Source organism: Belonocnema kinseyi, chromosome 5 (assembly GCF_010883055.1).
Source record: "Belonocnema kinseyi isolate 2016_QV_RU_SX_M_011 chromosome 5, B_treatae_v1, whole genome shotgun sequence".
NCBI lineage: Eukaryota > Metazoa > Arthropoda > Insecta > Hymenoptera > Cynipidae > Belonocnema > Belonocnema kinseyi.
The window spans coordinates 29726174-29750714 of record NC_046661.1 but is presented as its reverse complement, the minus strand read 5'-3'; the positions used below and the strand labels follow the sequence as shown (position 1 = coordinate 29750714).

The following is a 24541-nucleotide window of genomic DNA, read 5'->3' as shown; positions in this document are numbered from 1 at the left end:
GTGTAGATTCTTAGGGACTTAGTGTGTCGACAGAAAAATCCTGTATGGATATCCATATAAATACTTATAACAAAAGGGACGCTCTTAGAAATTCCATTCAGAAACCATCTCAAATTCTAATAGGAAATCCACACAGAATACATCACAAAGAAATCCATATAGATACTTGTAGATTTTCTATGTGACAAATTTTCTCTAAGTGTCATTACCAAAAGAAATCATTAGGAACAATTAGATACTTATAGAAGGTCAATATGGGTCTATGAGACATTTAATGGAGGGATAGTATAAATCTATAATTTTTTACGAGAATTGGAATATTCTGGTGCCGTGATTCATTAGCGCGGAATCAGAAATTTTCTGACTTTCGAATCCCTAGTATCTTAATCTGAATTAGTGAAATTTCACTGATTCGAATAGCTAGAAATGCGTCACTGATAATCAGTGAAAGGTTACTTATTAATCCAGTGAAATAAACACTTTTGAGAGTTGGCAGCACTGCACCATGTCAATTTAGCAATCAGAATAAAATAATATTTTAGTACATTCAATCAGTTCAATTCAAGCAGTTAATTCAGCAGACTTACATCCCGAAAATTAACAAATTTATTTCATTAAGGGCATGTGATACTTAGAAAATTGTCGATTTTACCAGTTTTAGGTTCCGACGGCTTTTTTTCTTTAATAATCAATATTTTGTTTTAAAAATTTGGGAAATGAGAGCGAACATGCTAACGGACGTCCCCGCACACTTTATTTGTGTTTTTTTCAAAAAATGTTTTGATATTGCTAACAACGTGTGTACATTTGGAGGTTATGTATGGTACAACTCTCCTATGCGTTACTTCCAAACTACACAATATTTTTGGCTGAAAACTTTGGACTTGCAAATAAACATAGTAACTAATCTTCCGGAACTAAACCTTTTTGCAGGCAATCAAAAAAATTTATTTCATAAATAATTTCCAGATTATCGAAAAGGCAGAGATGAAAAACAAAGTAACCTCAAAATAATACATATGCATAAAATTTTTATTTAGAACAATAAATTTTTTTTGTTATATCCCTCAAAAAAGAGTCCGTGGACGTCCGTTATGATATTTTATAGCATCTCCGAATTCATTTTTAAAAAATTTTCATTTTTGTGGAAAAAAGCCGGGGAAACTGTAAGTATCACATGCCCTTAAGGAATTCTTCTTGCTAGGGTAGGCCGGGGGGAGATGAGCATAGTTGTCCTTTTCACGTCAGTATTCAAAATCTGCTAATCCATTGCTTGAAAGAAAGACATTATATGTATTCTGCAAACATTTTTAATTAAAATTTTGCCAAGATAAAAGTACCCAGTAGACACAAAATTTGGCGATGTCTTTACGACATCGTGATGACATCTTTACGATAACTTTACGATATCCTATGTCCATGTCGTTAAGGTGTCTTTACGATATCGTAAATAAGTCGTATGATCTGACGATCTCTTTACGACATCGCAAAGCCACCGAAACGACATGGACATAGGATGTCGTAAAGTTATCGTAAATATGTCGTAACGATGTCGTAAAGACGTCGCCAAATTTTGCACCCACTGGGTAACTAAAGAAGTATATACCGAATTAGAATCTAAAATAGAGAACTAGTGCGTTTGGCTCATATCGCCTCATGCATGGGGCGGGATGAGCTAGGCATTGGCGCGTGATGGGTCACTCAGTTAAATTAATTATTATATATTATTTATAATTAAGAGTCTTGTTAAGTAAGAGTATTTTAAAACGAAAACATATCATACACAAATCTTTCTAAAATTGAACGGAAAATTTAAAGTATTTAACTTCAAAATTATGCCATCTTTAATCCTAACCTCTACCATAAAGAACACTACAAAGAGTAAATAGAAAAATGATTTATATCCAAAAACCTTTTAATAAATGTTTTACAGAAATAAATATAGCAATTTTTCAACTTAATATTGTACATAATCTCAGCAAAAGATAAGTTTTGCAATACGTAAGCTCCCAAATACTAGACTGGTCTACTACAATTACTGCGTGACACTAAATTTCATATATATTGGGGTATTAAACCGTTTTTTAAAATGTATGCCATGTTTTTAAACCACAACAGTGTTTTTCTTATTTTTAAAGCATTTTACGAGTTTTCAAACAAAGATATTTAAGAAATACATACAGAAAAACAGTGCTCTCTCTTCTGGTTGACAGCAACTCATATTATTTTATCATACCTATAACAGTGCTGCGGTAATACTTTTTTTGAGCATTTTTATCGACATGATTTGTTTTTATACGTTTTCACCATGATTAACATCCTGCACTATCTGGTAATATGAAACATTGCATCCTAACCTACTGAGTGCTACAGGAAGAGGTTAGGTTAATGCGCAGGAAGAGGTGGCTCATTCCTCCCCAGAACACTGGCTCATTCCGCCCCATGTGACACTTTTTAGTCAAATAAAAATTACCTCTATTTCGGTTTTACAACTATATATAAATCTTTTAAAAACTTAAGGTCTAATAAATATGCTATCTAAATAACCACTGGAAAAACATCTAATATGTTATTTTGCGTGATTCTTGAACATTCTAAGCAAATGCAAAATAGCAGAATACTGGTCTCAAAATTTTTACTATCGTTTTTTCCAGATTTATTCAACATTAGGCGAAAAATTTCCAAAAAAGAAGTTTGATAATGTTTTTGCTGATATTAATACATTTACTCTGGTGTTACTGAACTGATTAGTGAATGAGAACGAAATCACTTATTAATCAGTGAAATGACTTTCTTCTATTTTAATCAGTGAATTTTTCACTGATTTATATTTAGAGAGTAAATAAATATGTTTTTAAACCAACTGGGAAAACCGAAACCATAGTTTTAAAATTAAATTCTTTAACTTTCTATTCATTTCTATATGAGCCTATTTATCTTCATTTTTATATGAACAACAGCCATTTAGATAAAAATGATGTTTTCGCCAAACTTGTACAGAAAAATATTGATATGTTGTCATAAAGTATCTGCGAATTTTGAGAAATAATTGACGAACTCGATATGACATGTCTAAAACCATTCATCACTTTTTCCCGTAAAGAATTACGAAAATATTATGAGTGATTGGGACAAGTTTCACAAAGCACTTACAAGCTTGCCCAACCAATCCGAAACCTAGCTACAAGTTCGTGACTTTTCATGGATATGGAACCATTGTGTGCATAGCACGGGATAAATTCATACAATGATTTTATACCCACTTTCCCAGTCGGACCAATCCGTATTGTGGCGACGTTCACTAAAGATGCAGTACTGTGCAAATATGGGTTAGCTGCTACTGACTTGCCATTATTGGCACAGTAATGGCTATCATGAATATTTAGTACTGAGCCAGTACTGGGAAGATAGTACTCCACCAGTACTGGATAACAGTACAATGCCAGTACTGGTCAGCTGATACTGGCTTTTCACTACTGGCGCAATAATGTCTATCATGAATATTTAGTACTGCGCTAGCACTGGAAAAACAGTACTGTGTCAGTACTGGGTAAAAATAGTACGCCAGTGCTGGCGCAGTAATGGCCATCATGAATATTTATTACTGAGCCAGCACTGGAAAGAAAGTACTGCACCAGAAGTGGGTAATAGTACTAATCCAGTACTGTATAGCCACTACAGGCTTGCAAATAACTGGCGCAGTAATGGTTATCATGTGTATTTAGTACTGTTTCAGTACTAAGACGATAGTACTGCGCCAGTAATGGATGGCAGTACTACGCCAGTACTGGTTAGCCGCTACTTGCTTGCCATTACTGGCGCAGTAATGGCTATTATGAATATTTAGTACTGCGCGAGTACTGGGAAAACAGTATTCGAAAATATTATTACTGTGAAATTTTGGTCAATTCATATAATAATAATATTATATGTTACCAACATCAACTCAATGTGGTTTTACTCGGCATCGTGAAATGTTTCGATTGTTCTTGCGGAAAAAGTGTAGTTTTTTGCGAACAGTTGCGATTTATGAACAGTAATTCAAAGTAAGTTCAGGATTCTATCCTCAAAAAAGTGATCTTTTTATATTTTCAATCTGCATTGTTACAAAAAGGCACTCATTTTCGTCAGAAATTCAACACCATTACGATTGACGCATGTGATAAAAGAAATCTAACCTACAATATTGTAGGTTTTTCTCATTTTATTTTTCTCAATTTCTCCCACGTGTAGAACGCCGGAGTGCAGTATTTCGGAAAATCTGGACTCAGAGGAAACTGGAAGCGAGGAAGAAAATATTGCTACTGATCAGATCTCTAATCCGCCACTGCGGGCGCAGTACTGATTGCCAGTACTGTGTCCGTATTCCATAATCACTTATTGCCAGTACAGTGTCCGTATTCCGCCAGTATAGGTGCAGTACTGATTGCTATTATCGTACCCGCATTTCACCATTACGGGCGCAGTACTAATTGCTAATACCCTGAACGTCGTTTGCCAGTATAGGCGCAGTACTGATTTTTAGTACGGTCTAAGTACTGGTTATCCAGTAATGGCATGCCTATATGAGCCCAGTACTGCCAGGCAGTACTCAGCCTGTGCTGGCAAGCCAGTAATGGTAAAGCGTTATCATCCAGTACGGGCATCTGTACAGGCGCCCGTATTGATTGCCAGTACCGCGCCTGTATCCGCCAGTACGGGCACAGTACTGCGCCCGTTGTTAAAGTCTGATTAGGTTAGTGAAAGAAAAATGTTCACAGGCCCATACACAGTGAAGTGAAGTCGTCTCACGGTCGTATCACGGTATATGTACTCATGCTAGAGGACTGAAATGATTCTTTAGAATCGATGATGACTCGTGTATAGACTTCTGTTCAATTCTTATTAATTAATTAAATTATTCTGAGATATCGTGTTTAAAATTTGACAGATTAAATAAAAAGCACTAAAGAACGTTTGTATACATCAATATGTTTATAGTTTTAGAGAAAGTTTATTTATAAATCGATGAAATAGGATATTACCATTCGAGTTATAGCAATTTGCAGATAATTTTCGATTTGATGCATTTCGGATTTTTTGGTTCGCGTATATTGAGCACTGACACCAATTTTAGACTAAATCGTCTAAACCTTAAAAAAATTAATGTAAGCAATAAAATTTGCATATTCGTTGCAAATCAAGAAATAAGTATCTGCACACACGTAATCCATCATTATTTTTGGAGCATTTTTAGCGATTTTTAGCGGAGAAAAAAAGAAACTTTGAATGACGATAAAGTCGAGATCACGTGACTAAGTTCATCCATGAAATTTTTGTGCAGAATGATTTTCATTTTTTTGGTCCTAAAAATAAAAAATAAATTTCAAATTGGAAACATAGCAACACCAGAAATGTGATCATATTTACTCTGCGGAGTTTTTCAACCAACATCAATAATTCTTGACGTTTTATTTTTGACGTTGAATCGATCAGCTAATAACTACTGTTGACAGTGAACCTTGAATCAACCGACGGGGCTCAGCGTCGGATTCGCCTTGTCTTTCGCCCCGAGCGAAATCTTATTATTTTTTTGGTATAACTTAGAATCGCTTCGCACCAATATAAAAAATCCACAAGAATATATAACCATTAGAAAAATTTAATTATTTTCTGAAGATGAACATTTCTCAAGATGGGACTTGGGCGAATTTTCGAGTATCACATTCTAAGATGTTCCTCGATTTTTTTAAATCGAAGCATCTTCTTTATCGACGTTAAAAGTTTTTTTCCTATTCCTATAGTATTTCACTAAAAAACTTTCTTCGTAATTATAAACATTTTGATATATACAAACGTTCCTTAGTCCTTTCGGTATAACTTCCTAAATCTTGAACACGATATCTCAATCCATGTGGACGTAGTGAGGACCAAAGAAAATGAAAATCATTTAATTCTCCACACTAAAATTTTATAAATGAAATTAGTCAAAGTGATCTCAACTTTATCGACGTTCAAAGTTTCTTTTTCTCTCCGCTAGAAACATCGACATATAGAAATGGACCGGTAATGCTGTAGGGAGAATGGTAATGGACTCTAGAGAGTGAAAAAACATATGAGACGTAGACCTGTCTCTTTCTAGATAAAGCTGATTAGTCGAGAATATTTTCGTTGGGTCAAGGTTGGCACAGCACAGTACCGTGCTTTGTGTCAAGAGTGCCCCAATAATGTGACGTTTATCGCACTTTTCAGAATTGATTTATTTATAATTTATTTAACTATAATTTATTGTAAATAAATATAAAAAATTGTGACAGACTGTGTAGTTTGTGGGCGTTGTCAAGGCGTTTATATGGGGATATGTTTTTATACGTAAGTAAAGTTATTGAATATAGTAAAATAAATAATGTTATAACAAAAACAAAACTTGAAAATATGAAGTTTTGTACTTATGCAATACAAATGGTTTTTTTATATTATAGAAATATTGTTTAAATTTTTGAAAGTTTTTACATTATTTTTGAACTCGCAAAACGATTATTATTGTAGCATTTTCAATCGAATTTCAAGAAGAATTTAAGGTTACAAAGTTTTTAAATTAATCTATCTGATACAGGTTATTTTACATGAATGTTCTTTAAAATTTAATTTATTATAACTACAAATTTCGAATGTTTTGTTTATATATTTTTTTAAATTAACCGTATAGAATATTTAGGCAATACCCAGGGCCATCAATTTACTTGACAGAGTCCTGAAATAGATAAAGGCAGGTCTACGTCTCATATGTTTTCTCTCTCTCTAGAGCCCATTTCAGTTCTTCTCAAAGCGGTACCGGCCCATTTCTCTATGTCGATGGTTAAAAATCGCTAAAAATGCTGCAAAAATAATGATAGGTTACGTGTATGTAGATACTTATTTGTTGATTTGCAACGAATGTGAAAATCTTATTGCTTACATTAATTTTTTTAAGGGTTAGACGATTTAGTCCAAAATTGGTGTCAGTGCTCAATATACGCGAAACAAAAAATCCGAAATGCATCAAACCAAAAATTATCTGCAAAGTGCTATCACTCGAATGGTAATATTCTATTTCATAGATTTATAAATAAACTTTCTGTAAAACTATAAACATATTGATGTTTAAAAACGTCCCATAGAGCTTTTTATTTAATCTGTCAAATTTTAAACACGATATCTCAATCCGTGTAGACACAGTGAACACCAAAAAAAATGCTCATATCCGGGGACTAGTTTGGTCATGTGGTCACGAAGAGCATGCCCTTAAATATATGGTGCATAAATTTTCTTGTGAAAATGAATTTGTTTAAAATCTTCAAATGATTCTGATTTGAATATTAGACTTCAGATAGAAAAATTTTCCTTATTATAAAAAAAGGTTATTACTACATGTATGTTTTTATGTAAGCTAAAAAATAGCTAAATTCTGAATTTATTTACGATAATCGTTTGTATAATTAATCATTATTGTGAATGTTCAAAGTTTAAGAGAAAAAGTTATTGAGAAATATATTCTTGGTTGACTCCGTAAAAAATTTTGTCTACTTTTTGAAAAATAGCCAAACTCTGAATATGCTTATAAAATTTTTAAAAATAATTAATAATTATTATAACTGCGGAAATAACTTATTGGAAATACATTCTTTGTTGATTGCATAAACTAATTGAGCCAATTCCTTTAAATATGTTCATAAAAATTACTTAAATGATTAATAATTATTATAAATTTTTAAAGTATCGTTGGAAAGAGTCATGGAAAATACATTCTTAGTTGACTCTGTAAAAAATTAGGCCTATTCGTTTAAAAATAGCTAAACTTTCAATTTGTTTATGAAAATTGCTTTAATATTTATTATAATGTGTACAAAAAATGTTTAAAAAATTAATAATAGGGTCAGCTACAAAAATGTGCTTTGCCCTATAGTTAAATTTTTTAGAAACTTTGACAGTCAAGGAATTAAAATTTTAAATAGAAACTTGATTTTGTTAATTTCATAATCTATAATAATTTATTGCGAAGTGACAAAATATCAAGTGGGAATGTCAATTTTCTAAGCGAAAATGTAGCGCCCTTATGGCTTGAAGCACGTGTTGTCACGTCACCAACCACCGAAGCCAAAGAAAGTACATTGTCAGTTTGATCAAAACAATCCAAATAATTAATCATCAGTTATTTTTTGCTGAAAGCATTTATTTTTATAGAGTATTAGTATGTTCGGATACGTTAAACCCTGTTCGGATAATTTTCCAAAAGTAGGGTTACCGGACGGGCTGATTTCTCAGCAAACGTGCTGATTTTTTACCCTTGGTACTGCTGTACAAATTTTTCATGAAATGTTCTTATTTTTGCCCGAAACTGCACTTTTTAAATATTTTTTAGATGTTTTAGTTTTGCTACATGCGTTTTGAAAAATTTCCCCGGTAACAGAATGTCAAATGAGAAAACAAATTTCTTGGTGGTTTGATAAAAAGTTAATAGAATTTTTGTTAATAACGTTTGGCTACGTGTGGTTTGGTTACCTACTTGGTGGGTGTGTATGTGACTAGGGGGGGGGGGGCAGACGGAAATTGGCTGATTTTTGTCGAGACCCATCTGGTAACCCTAGCAAAAAGTGATCACACTTATGATAAGTGATTTTTTGCGAAGTGTTCCAATTTCAGTCTTGCTAAAGCTCGATAAGTAAACGCGAAAAAATAAGTGAATTGGACGAATGATGTTCACCCTGCAAAAAATGTATTTTTATTTATTCGATTTACTAATAATTTAGAATTATAATTACTTTAGGCGAATCGTAACATATAATTATATATGCAATATACAAAAAACCGTAGAAAATCAGCCGATTACAAGTTTTATGTTTTCAAAAAGATGCATATTTTTATATTTAAAATAAAATATTTTCTTATTGTTGAACTAATCTTCAAAACAATGTACTATTGACAGTCATATTATTATAAATTTTCAACGTGACGTAGTCTACTTTAGATACCTCTTTTGTATCCAGTTTACCTCCTCTCTTTCCTTCCATCCCCACACCTCCACTCCATAAAATAAGTCACTCATCACTAGCGATCCAAAAAATTTAATTCTTCTTCCGAAATCTTCTGTGAACACTTTCTTTCCCAGCCCCTACACCTGTCTTATCATTACATTTACCCTTCTCACTCTCTCTCTTTTATATGACCATCCACTCCACCATTCCTCCGAAACATGAAGTCCAGGTAAACAAACTCTTTCACCTCCTGCACCGTCCTTCCCTTTTACTTCCACTCACCTCTCTCATCCCTTCCATCTCCCTTCCTGAACGACATAACGTTCGACTTTTCAACATTCGTCTCTAGCCTATTGTTATCCAGGTACCTTCTCAACCTCTTCATCATTTACTTTAAGGCCTCCTGGTTATTTTCTAGCAGTAAGATGTTAGTTGCATGCGCAAGTGACCCTATCATAACCGCACCTACCCCAACTCCTCCTACCACGCCGGCCGCTAGCTTACTTTCCATATCCACTAATACAATTACAAAAAAGGTTATGCTAAGCGAACACCCTTGTATCAACCGCCTATTCATTCAGAAATCCTCCGAAATTCTCTCTCCTCTTCTCAATTTAAACTTCGTATATTTATAAAACCTCCTTTACCCTCTCCATCAGGCCTTTCTCTACTCACCTCCCATTCATCGCCTCCAACAACCTCCCTCTACCCACCGACGGAAACGCGCCTTTCAGATCTATAAAAAATGCGTACACTTTTACCCCCTTTTTCGCTAATTCTCTAGCCACCACTTGCTGCAGAACGTAGAGGCTGTCGATAGTGCTATTAGCCGCCCTAAAGTCCGCTTGCGTCTCCGGTATTTTTCCTTTCCCTTCGACATCCTTTCGCAGTTTTTCCGCCAGTACCATCGCGTATACTTTGTACGCCGTATTCATTAGCGTAATCCCTCTGTAATTTTCCTGACTATACTTTTCCTTTCTTATACAGTGGCAGTATTAAACCCTCTCCCCGCCTTCCTGGGAATGCCTCTCCCCTCCGTACTTTCTTCACTATCTTCTTCAGCCTCTCCCTAAGCTCTGGCGTATTAAGCAGCCACGCTTCGTTGTCTATCCTGCCCAGTCCTGCTGTCTCGACCTGCTTAACTTCCCTATCTGTGTCTCTAGCTCCTCGTCATTCAACTCTTCCACCTCTTCCTCCCTCTCTGTTCTACTCCCATCATCTAAAAAGAGATCTGAAAGATATTCTTTGTTAATTTTGTAAGAAACTGTGCCTATTCGTTAAAAATAGCCAAAAGCCTATACGTTAAAAAAAGTCCATAGTCTATGCGTTGAATAATTTCCAATATATGAACTTGCTTATGAAAATTGTTTAAATAATTAATAATTCTTAGGAATTTAACAAAATACATTAAAAAAGTCATTTATCAAATTTTCTAAACTTCTTTAAATTTCAAAAATAATTCAAATGTTAATATTTTCTAAAAAAAATAGCACAATGTGAATTCATATTTTCAATTGTTTAAGATTAGAATAATAATTTCGCTTAGAATGAAGTCGTATTATTTGAATATGTAACTGAAAGTTTAATCAAATAAAATTCTAAACGTTCGTAATTTTGTATTGTTAGTTAAAATTAGAAGGGTGTCAGTGTCTTCGAAAATGTGAATGAAAGTAAAATAAAATAAATTGCTGAATGTTTATAATTTTTATTGCTTATTATTAAAATATAAAAATTACTTTCGGAAAAAGTGAGGCTATATAATTTTATAAAGAATGATTAAGAAATGATCAAAAATGTTAATTAAAATTGTAATGCTTTTCTTTGAAAATAATTATTATAAACTTGTCTCCAGTGGAGAATGCTCCAGTTCTAATATCTTGACAGAAAATCTTGTGTAAAGCTAGAAAGAATAGGTACAAATAATCTAGCTTTTTAAACGCACTCTTCTGAAACAGAATAATTTCGTAAGCTAAGACTAGATAGATATCACTTCCTCGCTTTTTATGATAAGGGCATCAGACTATATTTATTCATCACGAAAGCGACCCAGCAGGGCCTTGATCCCAAAGTGAGTCCTGGCCTGACTGCTGCGGCGGCAACTTGTGTTTCATTTAAATAAACTATCTGACTAGATTTACGGATCTGCTCTAGAACACATTAAACTAAGGTGACTTTTCATTCAGACCGCCACATAAATTGGTGATCCATGCCTATGATGAGTCTGTTATTACTAAAACAAAAGTTTACGATTGGTATAAGCGTTTCCAGGATGGCTGTAAAGATGTTTAAGATGACGAACGCCCCGAACGCCCCAGATTATTAATAACTGTTGAAAACGTGGACAAAGTGAATGAAATGGTGATGAATGATCGTCGAGTCACAATAAGAGAAGTCGCTGATCAATAAGGAGTACTATCTACAAGTTCAACGCCGTTTGCATGAAGAAATCCGAAGAAACACCCGGATTTGTGAAAAAACAATTGATGGCTTTTGCAACACGATATTGCACCTGCTCAAACTTAATTGCTTTTTCGTGCATTTTTAACCAGAAACAATACTATAACGATGCTCCAGCTTCCATATTCGCCAGACATAGCTCCGTCTGACTTTTTCCTATTTCTAAAAATAAAGAGAACCTTAGAAGGTCGTCGTTTTACAATCATACTAGATGATATTAAAAGCGCATCACTGAAAAACTATAGTCTATCAAAAAGATCGAGTTTGAGAAGTGTTTCGAGGATTGGAAGAAACGATGGCAAAAGTGCATAATATCTAATGGGGACTATGTTGAAGGCGACAACATTAATGTGGATTTATATATATATATATTTATTTATATATATTCAGTGCGGTTTTGATTCCTCTAGGCTCAAACCGAAGGGCCTATGGCAAAGCCACCGAACGCGTCCTCGGGTTGCGGATAGAGGGTCCCTGTACCAAGGGTTTCTGCTGAATATGGTTACAGAAATAAATAGGCAGTCGCGGACAATTGTCCAGGGGTGATCCCGAAGGAATTAACCCCCAAGCGGAGGTGTGTAAACCATGCCGAAAGCTGAATGGCATCTGGGTGAGGTGTCTGGAACGGTCACTCTGGAATACCAGGCGATCTCTCAGTGTACGCAGCCTTATCCTTGCATGCGGGGCTCTACAAGGATGGACGAACCCCTTTCCATAGCTTCTCGTGGGAAAACAATGACAACACCAAACATAGTTGTAGTAAGTGCGGTTCAAAACAACAGAATGCGCAGGGCTCCCGAAAATGGATCGGCAAACAATGTCGACCATTCTAGAGCTGGTTAACGATGAAGATGGATTCAATGCGATGGATCGGCGGAATTTCGGGACCTTTCGGTGGATGGAGCGACTGAATCACGACTTGCTAGAGTTCTACGATGCGAGTGTGGCCCCCGAATGGGGTTACATGGCATGGCTGCATGCTCTTCGGTGCTATCTCTAGCACTTCGCCATTTCGACGGGTACTTGTGCGGGAAACCTGCAGATTGAAAGTACAAGGTCACTCATGTATTTTACATGGACGATCTTAAGATCTATGTTAAAAATAAAGAGCAACTACATCTAGCTCTAGGGATTGTCGAACGATATACTAAGGAAATTGGAACGGAGTTTGGGTTAGACAAATGCGCCAAGGTTTATTTGAAGCGAGGAAAACTTAATGGCACCCCTGAAGATCCTGAGCTCGTTGATAGAAGCGCTATACGACAGCTTTGCGCTGGAGAGACTTATACATACCTGGGCGTGCCACAGAGCCGCATTCAAGATGTGATATCTATAAAGGATACTCTTCGAAGGAGATACAAACGCCTCATCCGACAGATTTGGTCTTCCGAATTGTCGGCGAGGAACAAAGTATCTGCAACGAACATGCTTGCCGTTTCGGTAGTACCTACTCTATTCATTTGGAGTAGTTCCATGGACGAAGAACGAGCTCAGATCCCTTGATATCGGGACAAGAAAGGTTATGCACATGCACAAAAGCATGCATCTTAAGTCTTCCGTTCCGCGACTGTACATCTCACGTTGTCAAGGTGGTCGCGGAATATTGAGTCTTGAATGTCTTCACAACAGGATTATTCTGGGTACAGCACATAAAGTTGCAAATGGAAGAGACTTTCTTCTTAAAATGGTCAGGAATCACGAAGAAGTGGGCAAATGAGCGTTTTTGTACAAAGCAGCGGAGGAGGCTGCTGAAACACTCGGACTTTACTTCAGTATTAGGGGTGAGCAAGAGAAAAACTACCGTGAACAGCTCCTCGATAAGAGGATACACGGTATCTTCCACAGAAATGTGAAGGATCAGTCAATGTCTTGTGAGCTAACGTTTGCTATCCTTAAATCACCTGGATTGAAGTCTGGTACGGAGGTTTTCATTTTTGCATGCCAAGACGGTGTCATTTCCACCTTAACATACCGTCGCCACATGTTGAGCCAAGACATTCCTGATGATAGCTGCAGGGCGTGCCATCCACACTCCGAGCATTTAGCTCACATACTATCTAGTTCTCCAACTCACGCCGGAACGATCTACATTCAAAGGCACAATGCGGCACTAAGAGTGCTTCATTACCATCTCTGTCACTCTTGCGGTATTAATCTTAATATTGCTCCTCTAAATGCTCCTAGGAAAATCGAGTCAATTGTCGAGAATGGGAAGTGCCGCATATACTGGAACTTTATATTCTCGACAATTGTTTGTGTTGCTCACTCGAAGTCTGACATGGTTCTTCTTTACTTCGAGACTTTCACTCGCTAATGATCTAAAAAGCATCCTTGCGTGTCAACAATATGCTAAAACACTTGCGGGAAAAATGCAGAAGGCGGTAGTCCTTGGGTCGCTCCGTGTTCTTAGGGTGCACGACGCTTTTGTTGGATCGTCGTATTGATTCCTTTACAGACTGTAACCACCTATCTCACGGTTGTGAGACGTGGTTATGGCTGAAATTTTACCGCGATTTCGCTGGGAGCGGGTGCAATTTTCCAGATTAGCATCCGCTCTATTCAATATACAAGATATTAAAGATCAGTGAATAGATTAATGAACTGTACACATCATTAGTGTGAAAGACAATATAAGTTTTTGCTTATCTGATGATGTGTTTTCCGGCAGTGGATAATAGCAGAAGTATGCAGATCAATGAATAAATTAATTAACTGTGCACTTGATTGATGTGAAGAACAAAATAAGTTCTTGCTTATCTGTTGACAGTTTTTCCTGTAGTCGATAACAGTAGAAGTAAGCAGATCAATGAATAAATTAATGAACTGTAAGGTTGATTGATGTGAAAGAAAATATAAAGGTTATTAGAATTCCTGGTTGAATGCTTCAGTTTGATTTCGTTAGTATGATGTCATGATACGCCGTTAATTTTACGTCTGTTAAAGGTAAAGCAGATTCACCTGCTTCTCCATACCTTTTGCGTGTACGATTGTCGAGTCTAAAAATTCAGTATAGCGGCTCGGAAGTCTACAGGTTGTGTCAATCTAGGAAAGATTGTCGTTTAGGTTTGTCACAGTAGAGGCAGCACCTCTCGGACTAGAAAATTAGCAGGATAAATTCAAATATTTAAATGAAATGAGCAAACAATTTATAAGTAGTAAAAACCTTCAATAATTAAAGAAATACGAAATAACATATTTAAGAAATTGGCATTGGTTATTTTCAAGGTGAACTGACTGCATTAAATGATAAATGTACGATTATTTTAGGATGAATAATTGAATGGAATGAACGTGCAGTTAAACGACGACAAATAGAATAATAAAAAAAATAAGACTTTATAAACTAGAATTGGCTAGTTTGATGAAAAGGACTTCAAATATTTGCAGTATGGATAATGCAATCGTTAGTATTATAGAATAATTATTTTATATCTTCTCAGAATAAACCTTTGATGTCGAGGTAGTTTTACAAATAACTAGATGATTAATTAGGACATTTATGTACCGCGATTTGAGTAGTATAGTTTATAGGGAAATCATAAATAGGAATGCTATGACAAAATGTTTAAAGAAGGGAGCAAGATGTCAAGAGAATTGTTATCCAGTTACATCCTGCGAAGAAATGAGTCGCCAGTTAGGAACAGTCGTAAAATAATTCGGGGAACTGAGCTTAGGTTATCCTCGGGTGACACGTGTGGATCTAGAGCGAATTGTGTTTGGTATAACTGTAAATAATTAGTAGGTGAAGGGTTGCGCAATGGATTACGCGAGATGCGCGAGTGCCGCAGGAGCTCACATCGATCAAGATTTCGAATCAGATTTCGATCCGCTTCCGAGACTGAAACTTTGTCACTCTTCTCCGCGAATTAAGTCGTTTGTAGACTTAGAGTTTTTTCGATTATGAATTTGATTTAAATTTCGTTTCTTAGAATTTGAATTTTATTTTTGAGCTTTTTGAATAAATTCTCTATTTTTGAATTTATAAATTTATTGTGTTACAATTTATTTAATTCAAACCTTTGACAAGTAATTGAATCTGACTTTTGCATTTTATTTCCGAACCAAGTGGACATCGTTGGTGGATTAGTCAATTTCATCATGAATTTTTCAGAGGATTCTTCAATCTGTAGTGGAAAAACAACTCACGTTCTTTTGATTCATTTTATGAACTAAAATTAAAGTATCTTTTTTTTGAATATTGATATTGAAAAATTTAAACTAATTAAATTTTCGCGCTTAAATAAGTAGAAACGTTACAGTAAAATGTTTGGTATCAGAAGTGGGATACCACTTAACTCGCCCGGAGTTGGGTATCCCACAGGAAACTAAACAAATCTTGTGAAATTGATGAGAAAATGAATTTTTTAATTTTCGGGAATGTTTACCAATCGGGGATCGCCGCGAAAAAAAATATATTGTTGAAAATTATATGAACTGAAAATAAGTGACAGATGGATATCAGTGACAATAAACAGTGATAACAATTGATGTGGAATCAAGTGATAAGTAGTTTACAAATCATCAGCAAGGAAGTGAGTGTAAACCAATTATTGAAACAATGACTGAAAATTTAAATAATTGGCTCAGAAAAGATCGGAATCTCAAACAAAATTGATTAGAAACAATGCAATAGTGACGATAGCGAGGGACTTCAGAATCCGACGGATCGAGACCAAAGGACCAGGGCTGAGTGGATGAGCAACGAGAGAATTAAATGGGTGGAAATTGAACGCTGCCCAAAAGAAGAAGACGAGAGAAAAATTCAAGGACGATTTGGAAAGCCGCAAGTGCCCTCCCAAAAGGTTTTAGACCCGGCTTTTAAACCTAGGGACAAGCGGTGCAAACGAAACACCGGGGACTTGTAGACGGGGGTTGAAGAGACCGGGAATAATCCCTCTCAATCCTTGCCGGCATTTTCGAAAGTCAAGGAAACGACAAAGAACGAAGAAAAAAAGAGAGAGAATCCCAAAAGGAAAAGGATCAAGGAACTGGAGGAAATGGAACCGAAGAAAGGGTTACTAGTGTAAAGTGAAGTCAATGGTTAAATAAAAAATTGATAAATAGCGTGAAAGGTCAAAGTGACGTCAAAAAGTTTATTGTTGAAAATTTATTCTAATTAGTTAGCCTGTTAGCGAGAACTTCTAACGGTAAGTGGGGTCACCAAGAAAGAGTTTCATTTGCGAAACCAATGCCAATCTTTTGCCAAAGTTAATAAAAATACTGAATTTGTGAATAATTTGCAAAATAAAATTTTTTGGAGTTTGATTGAAAAATTTGGTAATTGAAATTTTATTTCGTATTGTCCAAAGATGGCTGATCAACAAGTAACGTTGTCAGCGATGGGGGAGGTAGAACCTAATCTGTTGTCAAATTACGACAATGAGGAAGTTATTGAAAATTTTGCTTCTAACGAAACTAATTTCGATATCCCTATTCCCCCATCAACTTTCATAGACCATAGCTATTTAACCATTGAAAGGGAAACCGACAAAGATCCTGGACCTTCCTTAACTCCGACTAACGATATTTGGACGTTGGAAAAGTGTAGGGGGTCAACGAACTCAGAGACTCGGCTAGGAGTGTTAGATCCTACCGACCGTACAGTGGGATCTTTACACGCATGTTTAAGGTATATGAGGGCGGTACAACCACAAAGTACATTGGGGGAATCGCGACCGGAGGATCAGCACTATTAAATTTACCTGCTCAAGAACCTGAAAATCCAATAACTTTTAAAGAGGCTTTAGAATTTATTCCTAAAGAATTTGATAGGCAAAATGTCCCAGTGACCAGAATTATTCGGGATTGCATTTATGCTAGAAACTCGATTGCTTCAAAAAACAGACACTATCTGTTTTCAATTATTAGATCGCAAATTAAGGGAAATGCATATGATGTATTATTAAATCGCGACATAGAAAACTTGGAACTTGTAACTGATTATGGGAACAGAGTGGGTACCATATTGAAAGATATAATCGAGGTAACAGAAGAAACAAAATCCGAAGAGGCCGCGAATTATATGATTAAAAGTGCTAGGGAAAGGGCACAGAAGAATTTCATAATAGGACTCAAATCAGGGTTACTACTCCGTGTTAGGATGGAGAAACCCCAGACTGCAGGAGGCGATCTCAATTGCTAGGGGAGCTGAATGGAAAGCTAACTATGTGAAACTTTATATGTAGAACAAAAAGAGTGATCAGAGCCCGAAAAAATAAATAAAAAATTGTATTCGGAAAGGTTAAGACCTTACAGGGCAAGCTCTAGGGTCATTCCGTGTCGAAAGAACTAAAAAACGAAACAGCCCGTAAATTCGTGCAACGAGAAAAGGATGAAGGAGCTGGAGTACGGAGAGGAAGGAAGGAGGGTAGGCAAGGGGCCTGCTCAATGGTGACCTGTTGCCGCTGTGGAGAGCCGGGTCACTTTGAACGGGGGTGCGCTAGATCCTGTCTGCCCAACTAGAAGTCCTGCTTCAGGTGTACCAAGCTAGGTCACCTGGCGCGAGACTGTTATTTTTGCTCAAGAAAGGGACATTATGCTAGGGAATGCCCGGAAAAGTGTAAACCACCAAACCAAATTAAAGTTGGTAAATATTGTAAAAATCCCGGGCATGAGATTGCCGAATGCAGAAACTTGGCGAAAAGAGTTGAAGAGAACAAAAATGACAAAACAGTTTTTTAAACGAGAAGCGAGTTCGTCGGATTGATGCGACAACGGACTCACAGGTGAAATTGCGCCAAGTCGACGAATTCTTTTTGCCCTTATCGAAAAAAGGCTACAAGAATCACTTAAAGTCGATTTGTTAATGGAGGAGATAAGAGAGGGAAAAGGCAAATTTTTAATAGACACCGAATCAAAGTTAAATATAATTTTATTAAAGAATTTAAATTAAGGAATTCACGTTAATAAATACAAAATATATTTTATCCGGAATCGGCGGAAAATCAGCAAAAACCTTGGGAGAAGTCAAGCTGAAAATTGACAGTACGACAAGCGCGTTTCAGATAGCACCCGATGAATTAACTATACCTGGGATGGGATAATAGGAATGCCTTTCCTTAAGTACGGGACAATGGACCTAAAGAATAAAACAATAAATCATCCCTTAAGAACATTCGCTTTTTCTTCAGGATACGGAAATGTTAAAATACAAATCGAACCAAGGACTAAAAAGTTAATAAAATTAAACATAGTGAACTCCGAAATTAAGGAGGGATATTTGCTAAACTAAACTTAGGACCTGGAATATATTTGGGTGAAGCGTAAGTTAGGGTTAGGGATAACTGTGCAAGTTTGTATTGTATAAATACATTCAGTAATAAAGTAGAGTTGACCATACCGACGGCAACTTTAGAGGAATATGAAACAGGAAAATTTAAGTATCAGAATACTAAGGAAACATGTAAAGAATTGGAAGGGGAAAGAAATAGGGAAATTAATTGATATTTTGAAAATTTATATCTAAATCCAGAGGAAAGAAGAAGTATAATTAATGCAATTTCCAAATTTTCAACTGAATTTCATTTGACAGAGGATGAACTAGGTTCAACTAACGCGATCAAACATAGAATTGTTTTAACCGACAATGTGCCAGTTTATAAAAAAGGATATAAATATCCCCCTGCGCACAAAGAAATAATTAACAAAGATACAGACGAATTATTAAAAAACGAGTCCAACGCTCTTTCTGATTCCCCTTACAATTCACCTGTATGGATAATTCCGAAGAAAGCCGATTATGACGGCAATAAAAAATGGAGGGTCGTTATGGATTATAGGGCCCTTACTGAAAAAACTGTTGGCGACGCTTATCCTCTCCCAAATTTCATCCACATTTTAGACCAATTAGGAGGAGCAAAATATTTGACCGTACTTTATTTGGTTAAGGTTTTCATCAAACAGAAGTAGAACCAAAGGACCGTTACAAAACAGCTTTTTCAACTTCATTTGGGCATTATGAATTTAACAGAATGCCATTTGGATTGTAGAATGCTCGAGCCACTTTCCGGCGATTGGTGGATAAAGTATTAGAGGGTTTGCAGGGTAACGTATTGTTGGTATATATTGACGACATTGTAATATACGTGAAATCATTTAAAGAGCATGATGAGAAACTCCATAGATTGCTGGTTAGGGTGAAAACCGCGAATTTGGTTCTGCAACCCGAAAAATGCAAAATTCTTGAGTAAAGACATTATATATCTAGGTCACATAATTACTCAAAACGGGTTTCTGGGATTAGCAGGGTATTATAGACGGCTTGTTGCGGAATTTGCTAAAATTGCTAAACCTTTAAATAATTTACTAAGAAAAGGGACACCCATTGCTTGGACCACGGATGTTCAGGCAGCTTTTGAAAAACTAAGAGAAATTTTATGTAGTCAGCCGATTTTATAATACCCGAATTTTAATAGATCGTTTGTGGTAAGCACTGATGCTTTGGAATATGCTTTAGAGGCTGTATTAAGCCAAGGGCCTATATGAAAAGATCTACCTATTGCATACGCATCTCGTGAACTACAAGGGGCCCAGCTTAAACACAATGTATCCGAAAAACAATTGTTTGCAGTAATTTTTGCGATAAATCAGCTTAGGCCTTACATTTATGGGCGAAGGTTTACTTTAGTAACGGATCACCGTCCCATTAGTATGGTTGAGTCAATTGAATGACCCAACTTTGGGATCGAGGTCGGCTAGGTGGAAGGTGAAGCTGCGCGAATACAATTTTCAGGTAATCCATAAACCGGGAAGAGTCAGCTCCAACGCAGATGCGTTATCAAGTAATCCCGTTGAAAATAATAATGAAGATGAGTTATTGGAAAGAGATTCAGATGGTTCTGGAAATGAGGGGTGGAACGACGGAGGAGCGCGCACCCTTACCTTTCTCGCCGGTTATCTTTCGGAGAACGAAGAGGGCGGAGAAATGTATAACCAATATCCAGTGCAAAAATGATTATTGTCTCCCTCTTCGTTGGTAGATATTGAAACGAGGGGATGCGACTCTGGGGACGCCCAGATAAGCGCTTCTACCTCAATGAAGACTAAAGTAACGGAAGTGCAGGTAGAAGGAATGGAGGAAGATCTAGGCGAAACCTCTCTCCACGGTCGGTCGACGGCCCTGCTAATAACTATGTATCCATGCCTTAACTTGAGCCCAAAAGCAAGTATTTTTGCTATGGAAAACACAGTGTTGCGCGTTTCGGGACAGGGTCCTAGGGAATCGCATTGTTGCGATTCTCAGGACGCGGATGGCCTTGGTACTCACAGTGTTGCGTTGCCAAGAGAGCAGTGGGGTTGGTTCCCATCTAGTAGAGATTGTAGAGAGGTCTCGGTACCCACAGTGTTGCGTTACCGAGAGAGCAGTGGGGTTGGTTCCCACCTTCTATCGCCTGGAAAGCGGCGAAAGATAGGATAGGGGTTCCTTGATCGCGAGATAAAAGAGTGGGTGGAGAAGGCGAACCTAGATAGTAATAACGATGAGATTTATTTATCCAGAAAAGAGAAGGATGCAATTTAGGGTGAATATTTCACCAGATATGATTTTGAAACGGAGCAGGAGGGATGCAAGAGCTATGTAGAAGATCTCTTTGAAAAATAATAAAAGATTAGTCTTTAACTTATTAATAAAGGAAAAATTTGACGACAGAGTTTTTGCTAAAAATATAGAGTCAGCAATAGAGACCTTGAAAGAAGCAATGGAAGAACTAAAGTTAAAAACAATAAGTATATCTAGAAAGGGAAATGGTTTTGATAGGCTTCCTTGGGCTAGTACTGAATTAATTTTTTAAAATTATTTCGGCAAAGGAGATTATACAATTACGGTGTGCACAAGTAAGGTGACAACCCCTCCAGAGAGCAAAAGAATGAAAATCATATAGGAATGTCATGATTCAGTAATTGGAGGTCATAAGGGAATGTTAAAAACTTCAGAACGGGTAAAAGAGCGTTTATATTTGAAAGGAATGAAAGAACAGATACAAAATTTTGTTAAAACTTGCGAATCCTGTAAGAAAAAGAAATTAGTAAGGGTTAAAATAAAATTACCAATGTCTTTAACTGATACTCCGGCTAGGGTTTTTGAAAAGATATATATGGATTTAGTAGGGCCACTTTCTAAGTCAGATAATGAAAAAGAAAACATGCCTACCTGGCAAGATTGCCTTTCTAAATATCCGAGAGCAATATCTTTAGCTAATATCGATGCCCCAAAAATAGCGGTGGCATTTGCCGAAAAGTTCATTTGTTTCTTTGGATGCCCCGAGTCAATACAAATCGATCAGGGACTGCGGTTTATGAGTGAAATTATGGCGGTATTTGCAGAACTATTTAAAATAAAACAACTGAGATATTCAGCTTACCGTCCTCAGTCCGTTGGGGCACTTGAAGCACCTTCGTGGAGTACCTGCGCCATTATTTTAAGGAAGGACAGTACATTTACCTTTTAAACGAAAAGAGGGCAAACAAGTTAGCAGACCATTATGACGGTCCTTTCAAAATTACGCAAATTATTAACGATTATAATGTTGAAATCTCAAAAAGCGATGGTGCAAAGGTAATTGTACACATGAATCGGATTAAGCACGCCTTCCTCCGATATGAATCCCGAAAATGTAATTATGTAAAGAAAAATTAAATACATAAATAGTAAATTAAGTACATAAATAGATAAACTACTTAAAGATTGTCTAATTGAATATTTAGTATAATTTGTATAATAATAATTAATAATGTTTAAAATACATCTATTTAGATTATATTATTTATGTGTACTTATGTTATGTTGTAAAATTAGTATCGGCATTCTGATTTCAAAATGATATCAACATATATTTTTATTTTTTCTGTAATACATTGGAAGTTTATTAACAATTAAAATTTTCAGAAAAATACAAATTAAAAAATATTTAAAAAATTCAATGCAAATAATTCTTTAATACTTTTTATGTTATTAACAGATTATTAAATTATTGGCTGATTAATTATTTTACAATATTTAATTACATGAAGATTAAACTTTAACTTTTCTTTGGATATTGCACATAAGTGGTATAATGCCAGCTAGTTATTATTTAATATATGCCTATTAAAATAATATGATTTCTTGAAATTTTTATGAAGTTGTGAAATAAGTGCCTGAATTTAATGTTCAAAATTATAGATATTCATGTGTTGAAAAAATATATAAAGTAAAAATAAATTTATTATTTCAAGGAAAAAAATCGTTTCAGGCATTTTATGTTGTGAACCGTTTAATTCATTATTAGATTATAATTTTCTTCACATTTTCTTTATATTTGTTTGCATTGGTTACAAAAGTTATTAATAAATAAGACGTATAGAAATGTTATTTCAAGATTTAAAGGAGAATATAATGTGAACATTATTTTAATGTTTCAATAAAAATAATTGTTTTGAGCTTTTTTTGTAAACTGATTAATTAATTATCAAATGATTCTACTAAAACTTAGATTTTCTAAATTTTGTTTAGAAAAAAATGTAAGTAACATAAAATAATTATTTATTTAGAGGTTATATATAATGTAATTACTAAAATATTTTGCCTATTAAAAGTTAATTTATATTTACAATTATATTATTTCAATTAGATAATTGTATAAATGATTCTGATGTAGTGAAATGAGTATTTGCATTCGATTTTTCAAATTTTTTAATTCATTTTCTTTTTGTGTTATGATTTATGAACACATCAACTAATTGTTAGCTGATTAATTTTTTCACAACATTGAAGTAGATAAAGATTTAATTTTAATTTTTTTAATTTAAGGAAATAAATCGATTATTTACATGAAGGTTATGTAATTGAATATGGTTTATAATTTGTGCTATAAAAGTTTCTTAATGTCAAAAACACTTCTTTTTCAATTATATCACCCGGGTGAAAATTTAAGTCGCGGGCTGGCCATTCTACGGCCTGATAGCCCGGCTTTAAGCCAGGAGCTGGCCGGGAAGCTCGACTTCAAGTCGGGCTGTGGCCGGGGTTTGCGGTCGGAATCTGACTAGCATCGTCACGCTCCGCTGGCCAGCATCCGTCCATGGAGCATGGCCGGCAGCTGGCCAGGGACTTTGACCGTAGCCCAGACAAGATCAATTGGTGCTTTACTAGATTTAAATGATTCGGGTTTCAATTGTATGTAGAACATCAGTTAATGAATTAAGGAATCAATTTTATTCTTTTTTACTGCAGAATTGGAGCATATTAATATATGAAATTCCACATTCCCAGGACACAGACAACATTAACTATTTAGAGTAAATACATATATTAAATTTTTAAACATTATATTACAAATAAAATTTCTAATGCTATGGGGTGTCATGCGCTAAATTGTGTAACTGGCTCCTCGGCACGAGGTAGCGCTTTATATATGCTAATTAAACGTAGAGTGAGGGTAAATATCTGTGCTTAACAATCCCTTTTTTAGACTGAACTTAGTCTTTAAGTTTTGTTTCTTATCTTTAAAGGCTCAGTCTTTTTAACTATGCACACAGTTTCGTGTTTTAGCATTGATTCGGGAGCTGGTTGGGGAAAAGGTTGGGTTTGGTATGTTACAATATGGGGATGGTTGATTACTTTACTTCTATTGCAAAATAATCTGAATGTTTTCAGAAAAAAAATCCCTTTATGCATTCAAGGATTCCTAATTTACGTACAGTATAGAGAGTTGTTAGTGCTGAAGCGGCGTAACCTAAATATTGTAACCATTCCAAACTTCCTTCCAGTGTTTAAGCGTTCTGTGAGTAGCGATAGTTTCTAAAATACTTTTGGTGTTGTCTATGCTAATTCTGGATTTCTTAAGTTCTTCGTGTAATATTTGTTTAGGAAGTTGCACCAATCTTTGTTCTAAATTGTCTATGTCTTTCTGTTCAAATTTTATGTCGTATTTTACATCTAGCCATTGCGTCGAATGAGTGTCGTATGATTTATCTAATTCTAGAATATCGTAGCTGTTATACAATTTGCATCCAAATCCTGTAATTTTTTGTGGTTCTGTAATTTTTCAGTTCTTATTGAGTCTTCGCAGCTTATGTCTAATTCTAATTGTTTTGAGGGTACTATAATATAACCATTT

The 24541-nt window shown here is 35.5% G+C and overlaps 1 protein-coding gene across 2 annotated transcripts in view; it reads right to left on the bottom strand.

Moving 5' to 3' along the window:
• LOC117173377 (outer dense fiber protein 3B-like) overlaps positions 1-24541 on the bottom strand; it is a 195558-nt gene that overhangs the window by 11217 nt on the left and 159800 nt on the right. The window contains exon 4 of one of the 2 annotated variants that reach the window (XM_033361900.1): positions 8861-10224. The exons of the other annotated variant lie outside the window; for it this stretch is intronic. Coding sequence (XP_033217791.1) covers positions 10209-10224 — 16 coding nt within the window. The 3' untranslated portion in view covers positions 8861-10208. Of the gene's footprint in view, positions 1-8860; positions 10225-24541 lie in introns of those variants that run through there. 2 annotated transcript variants of the gene reach the window in all.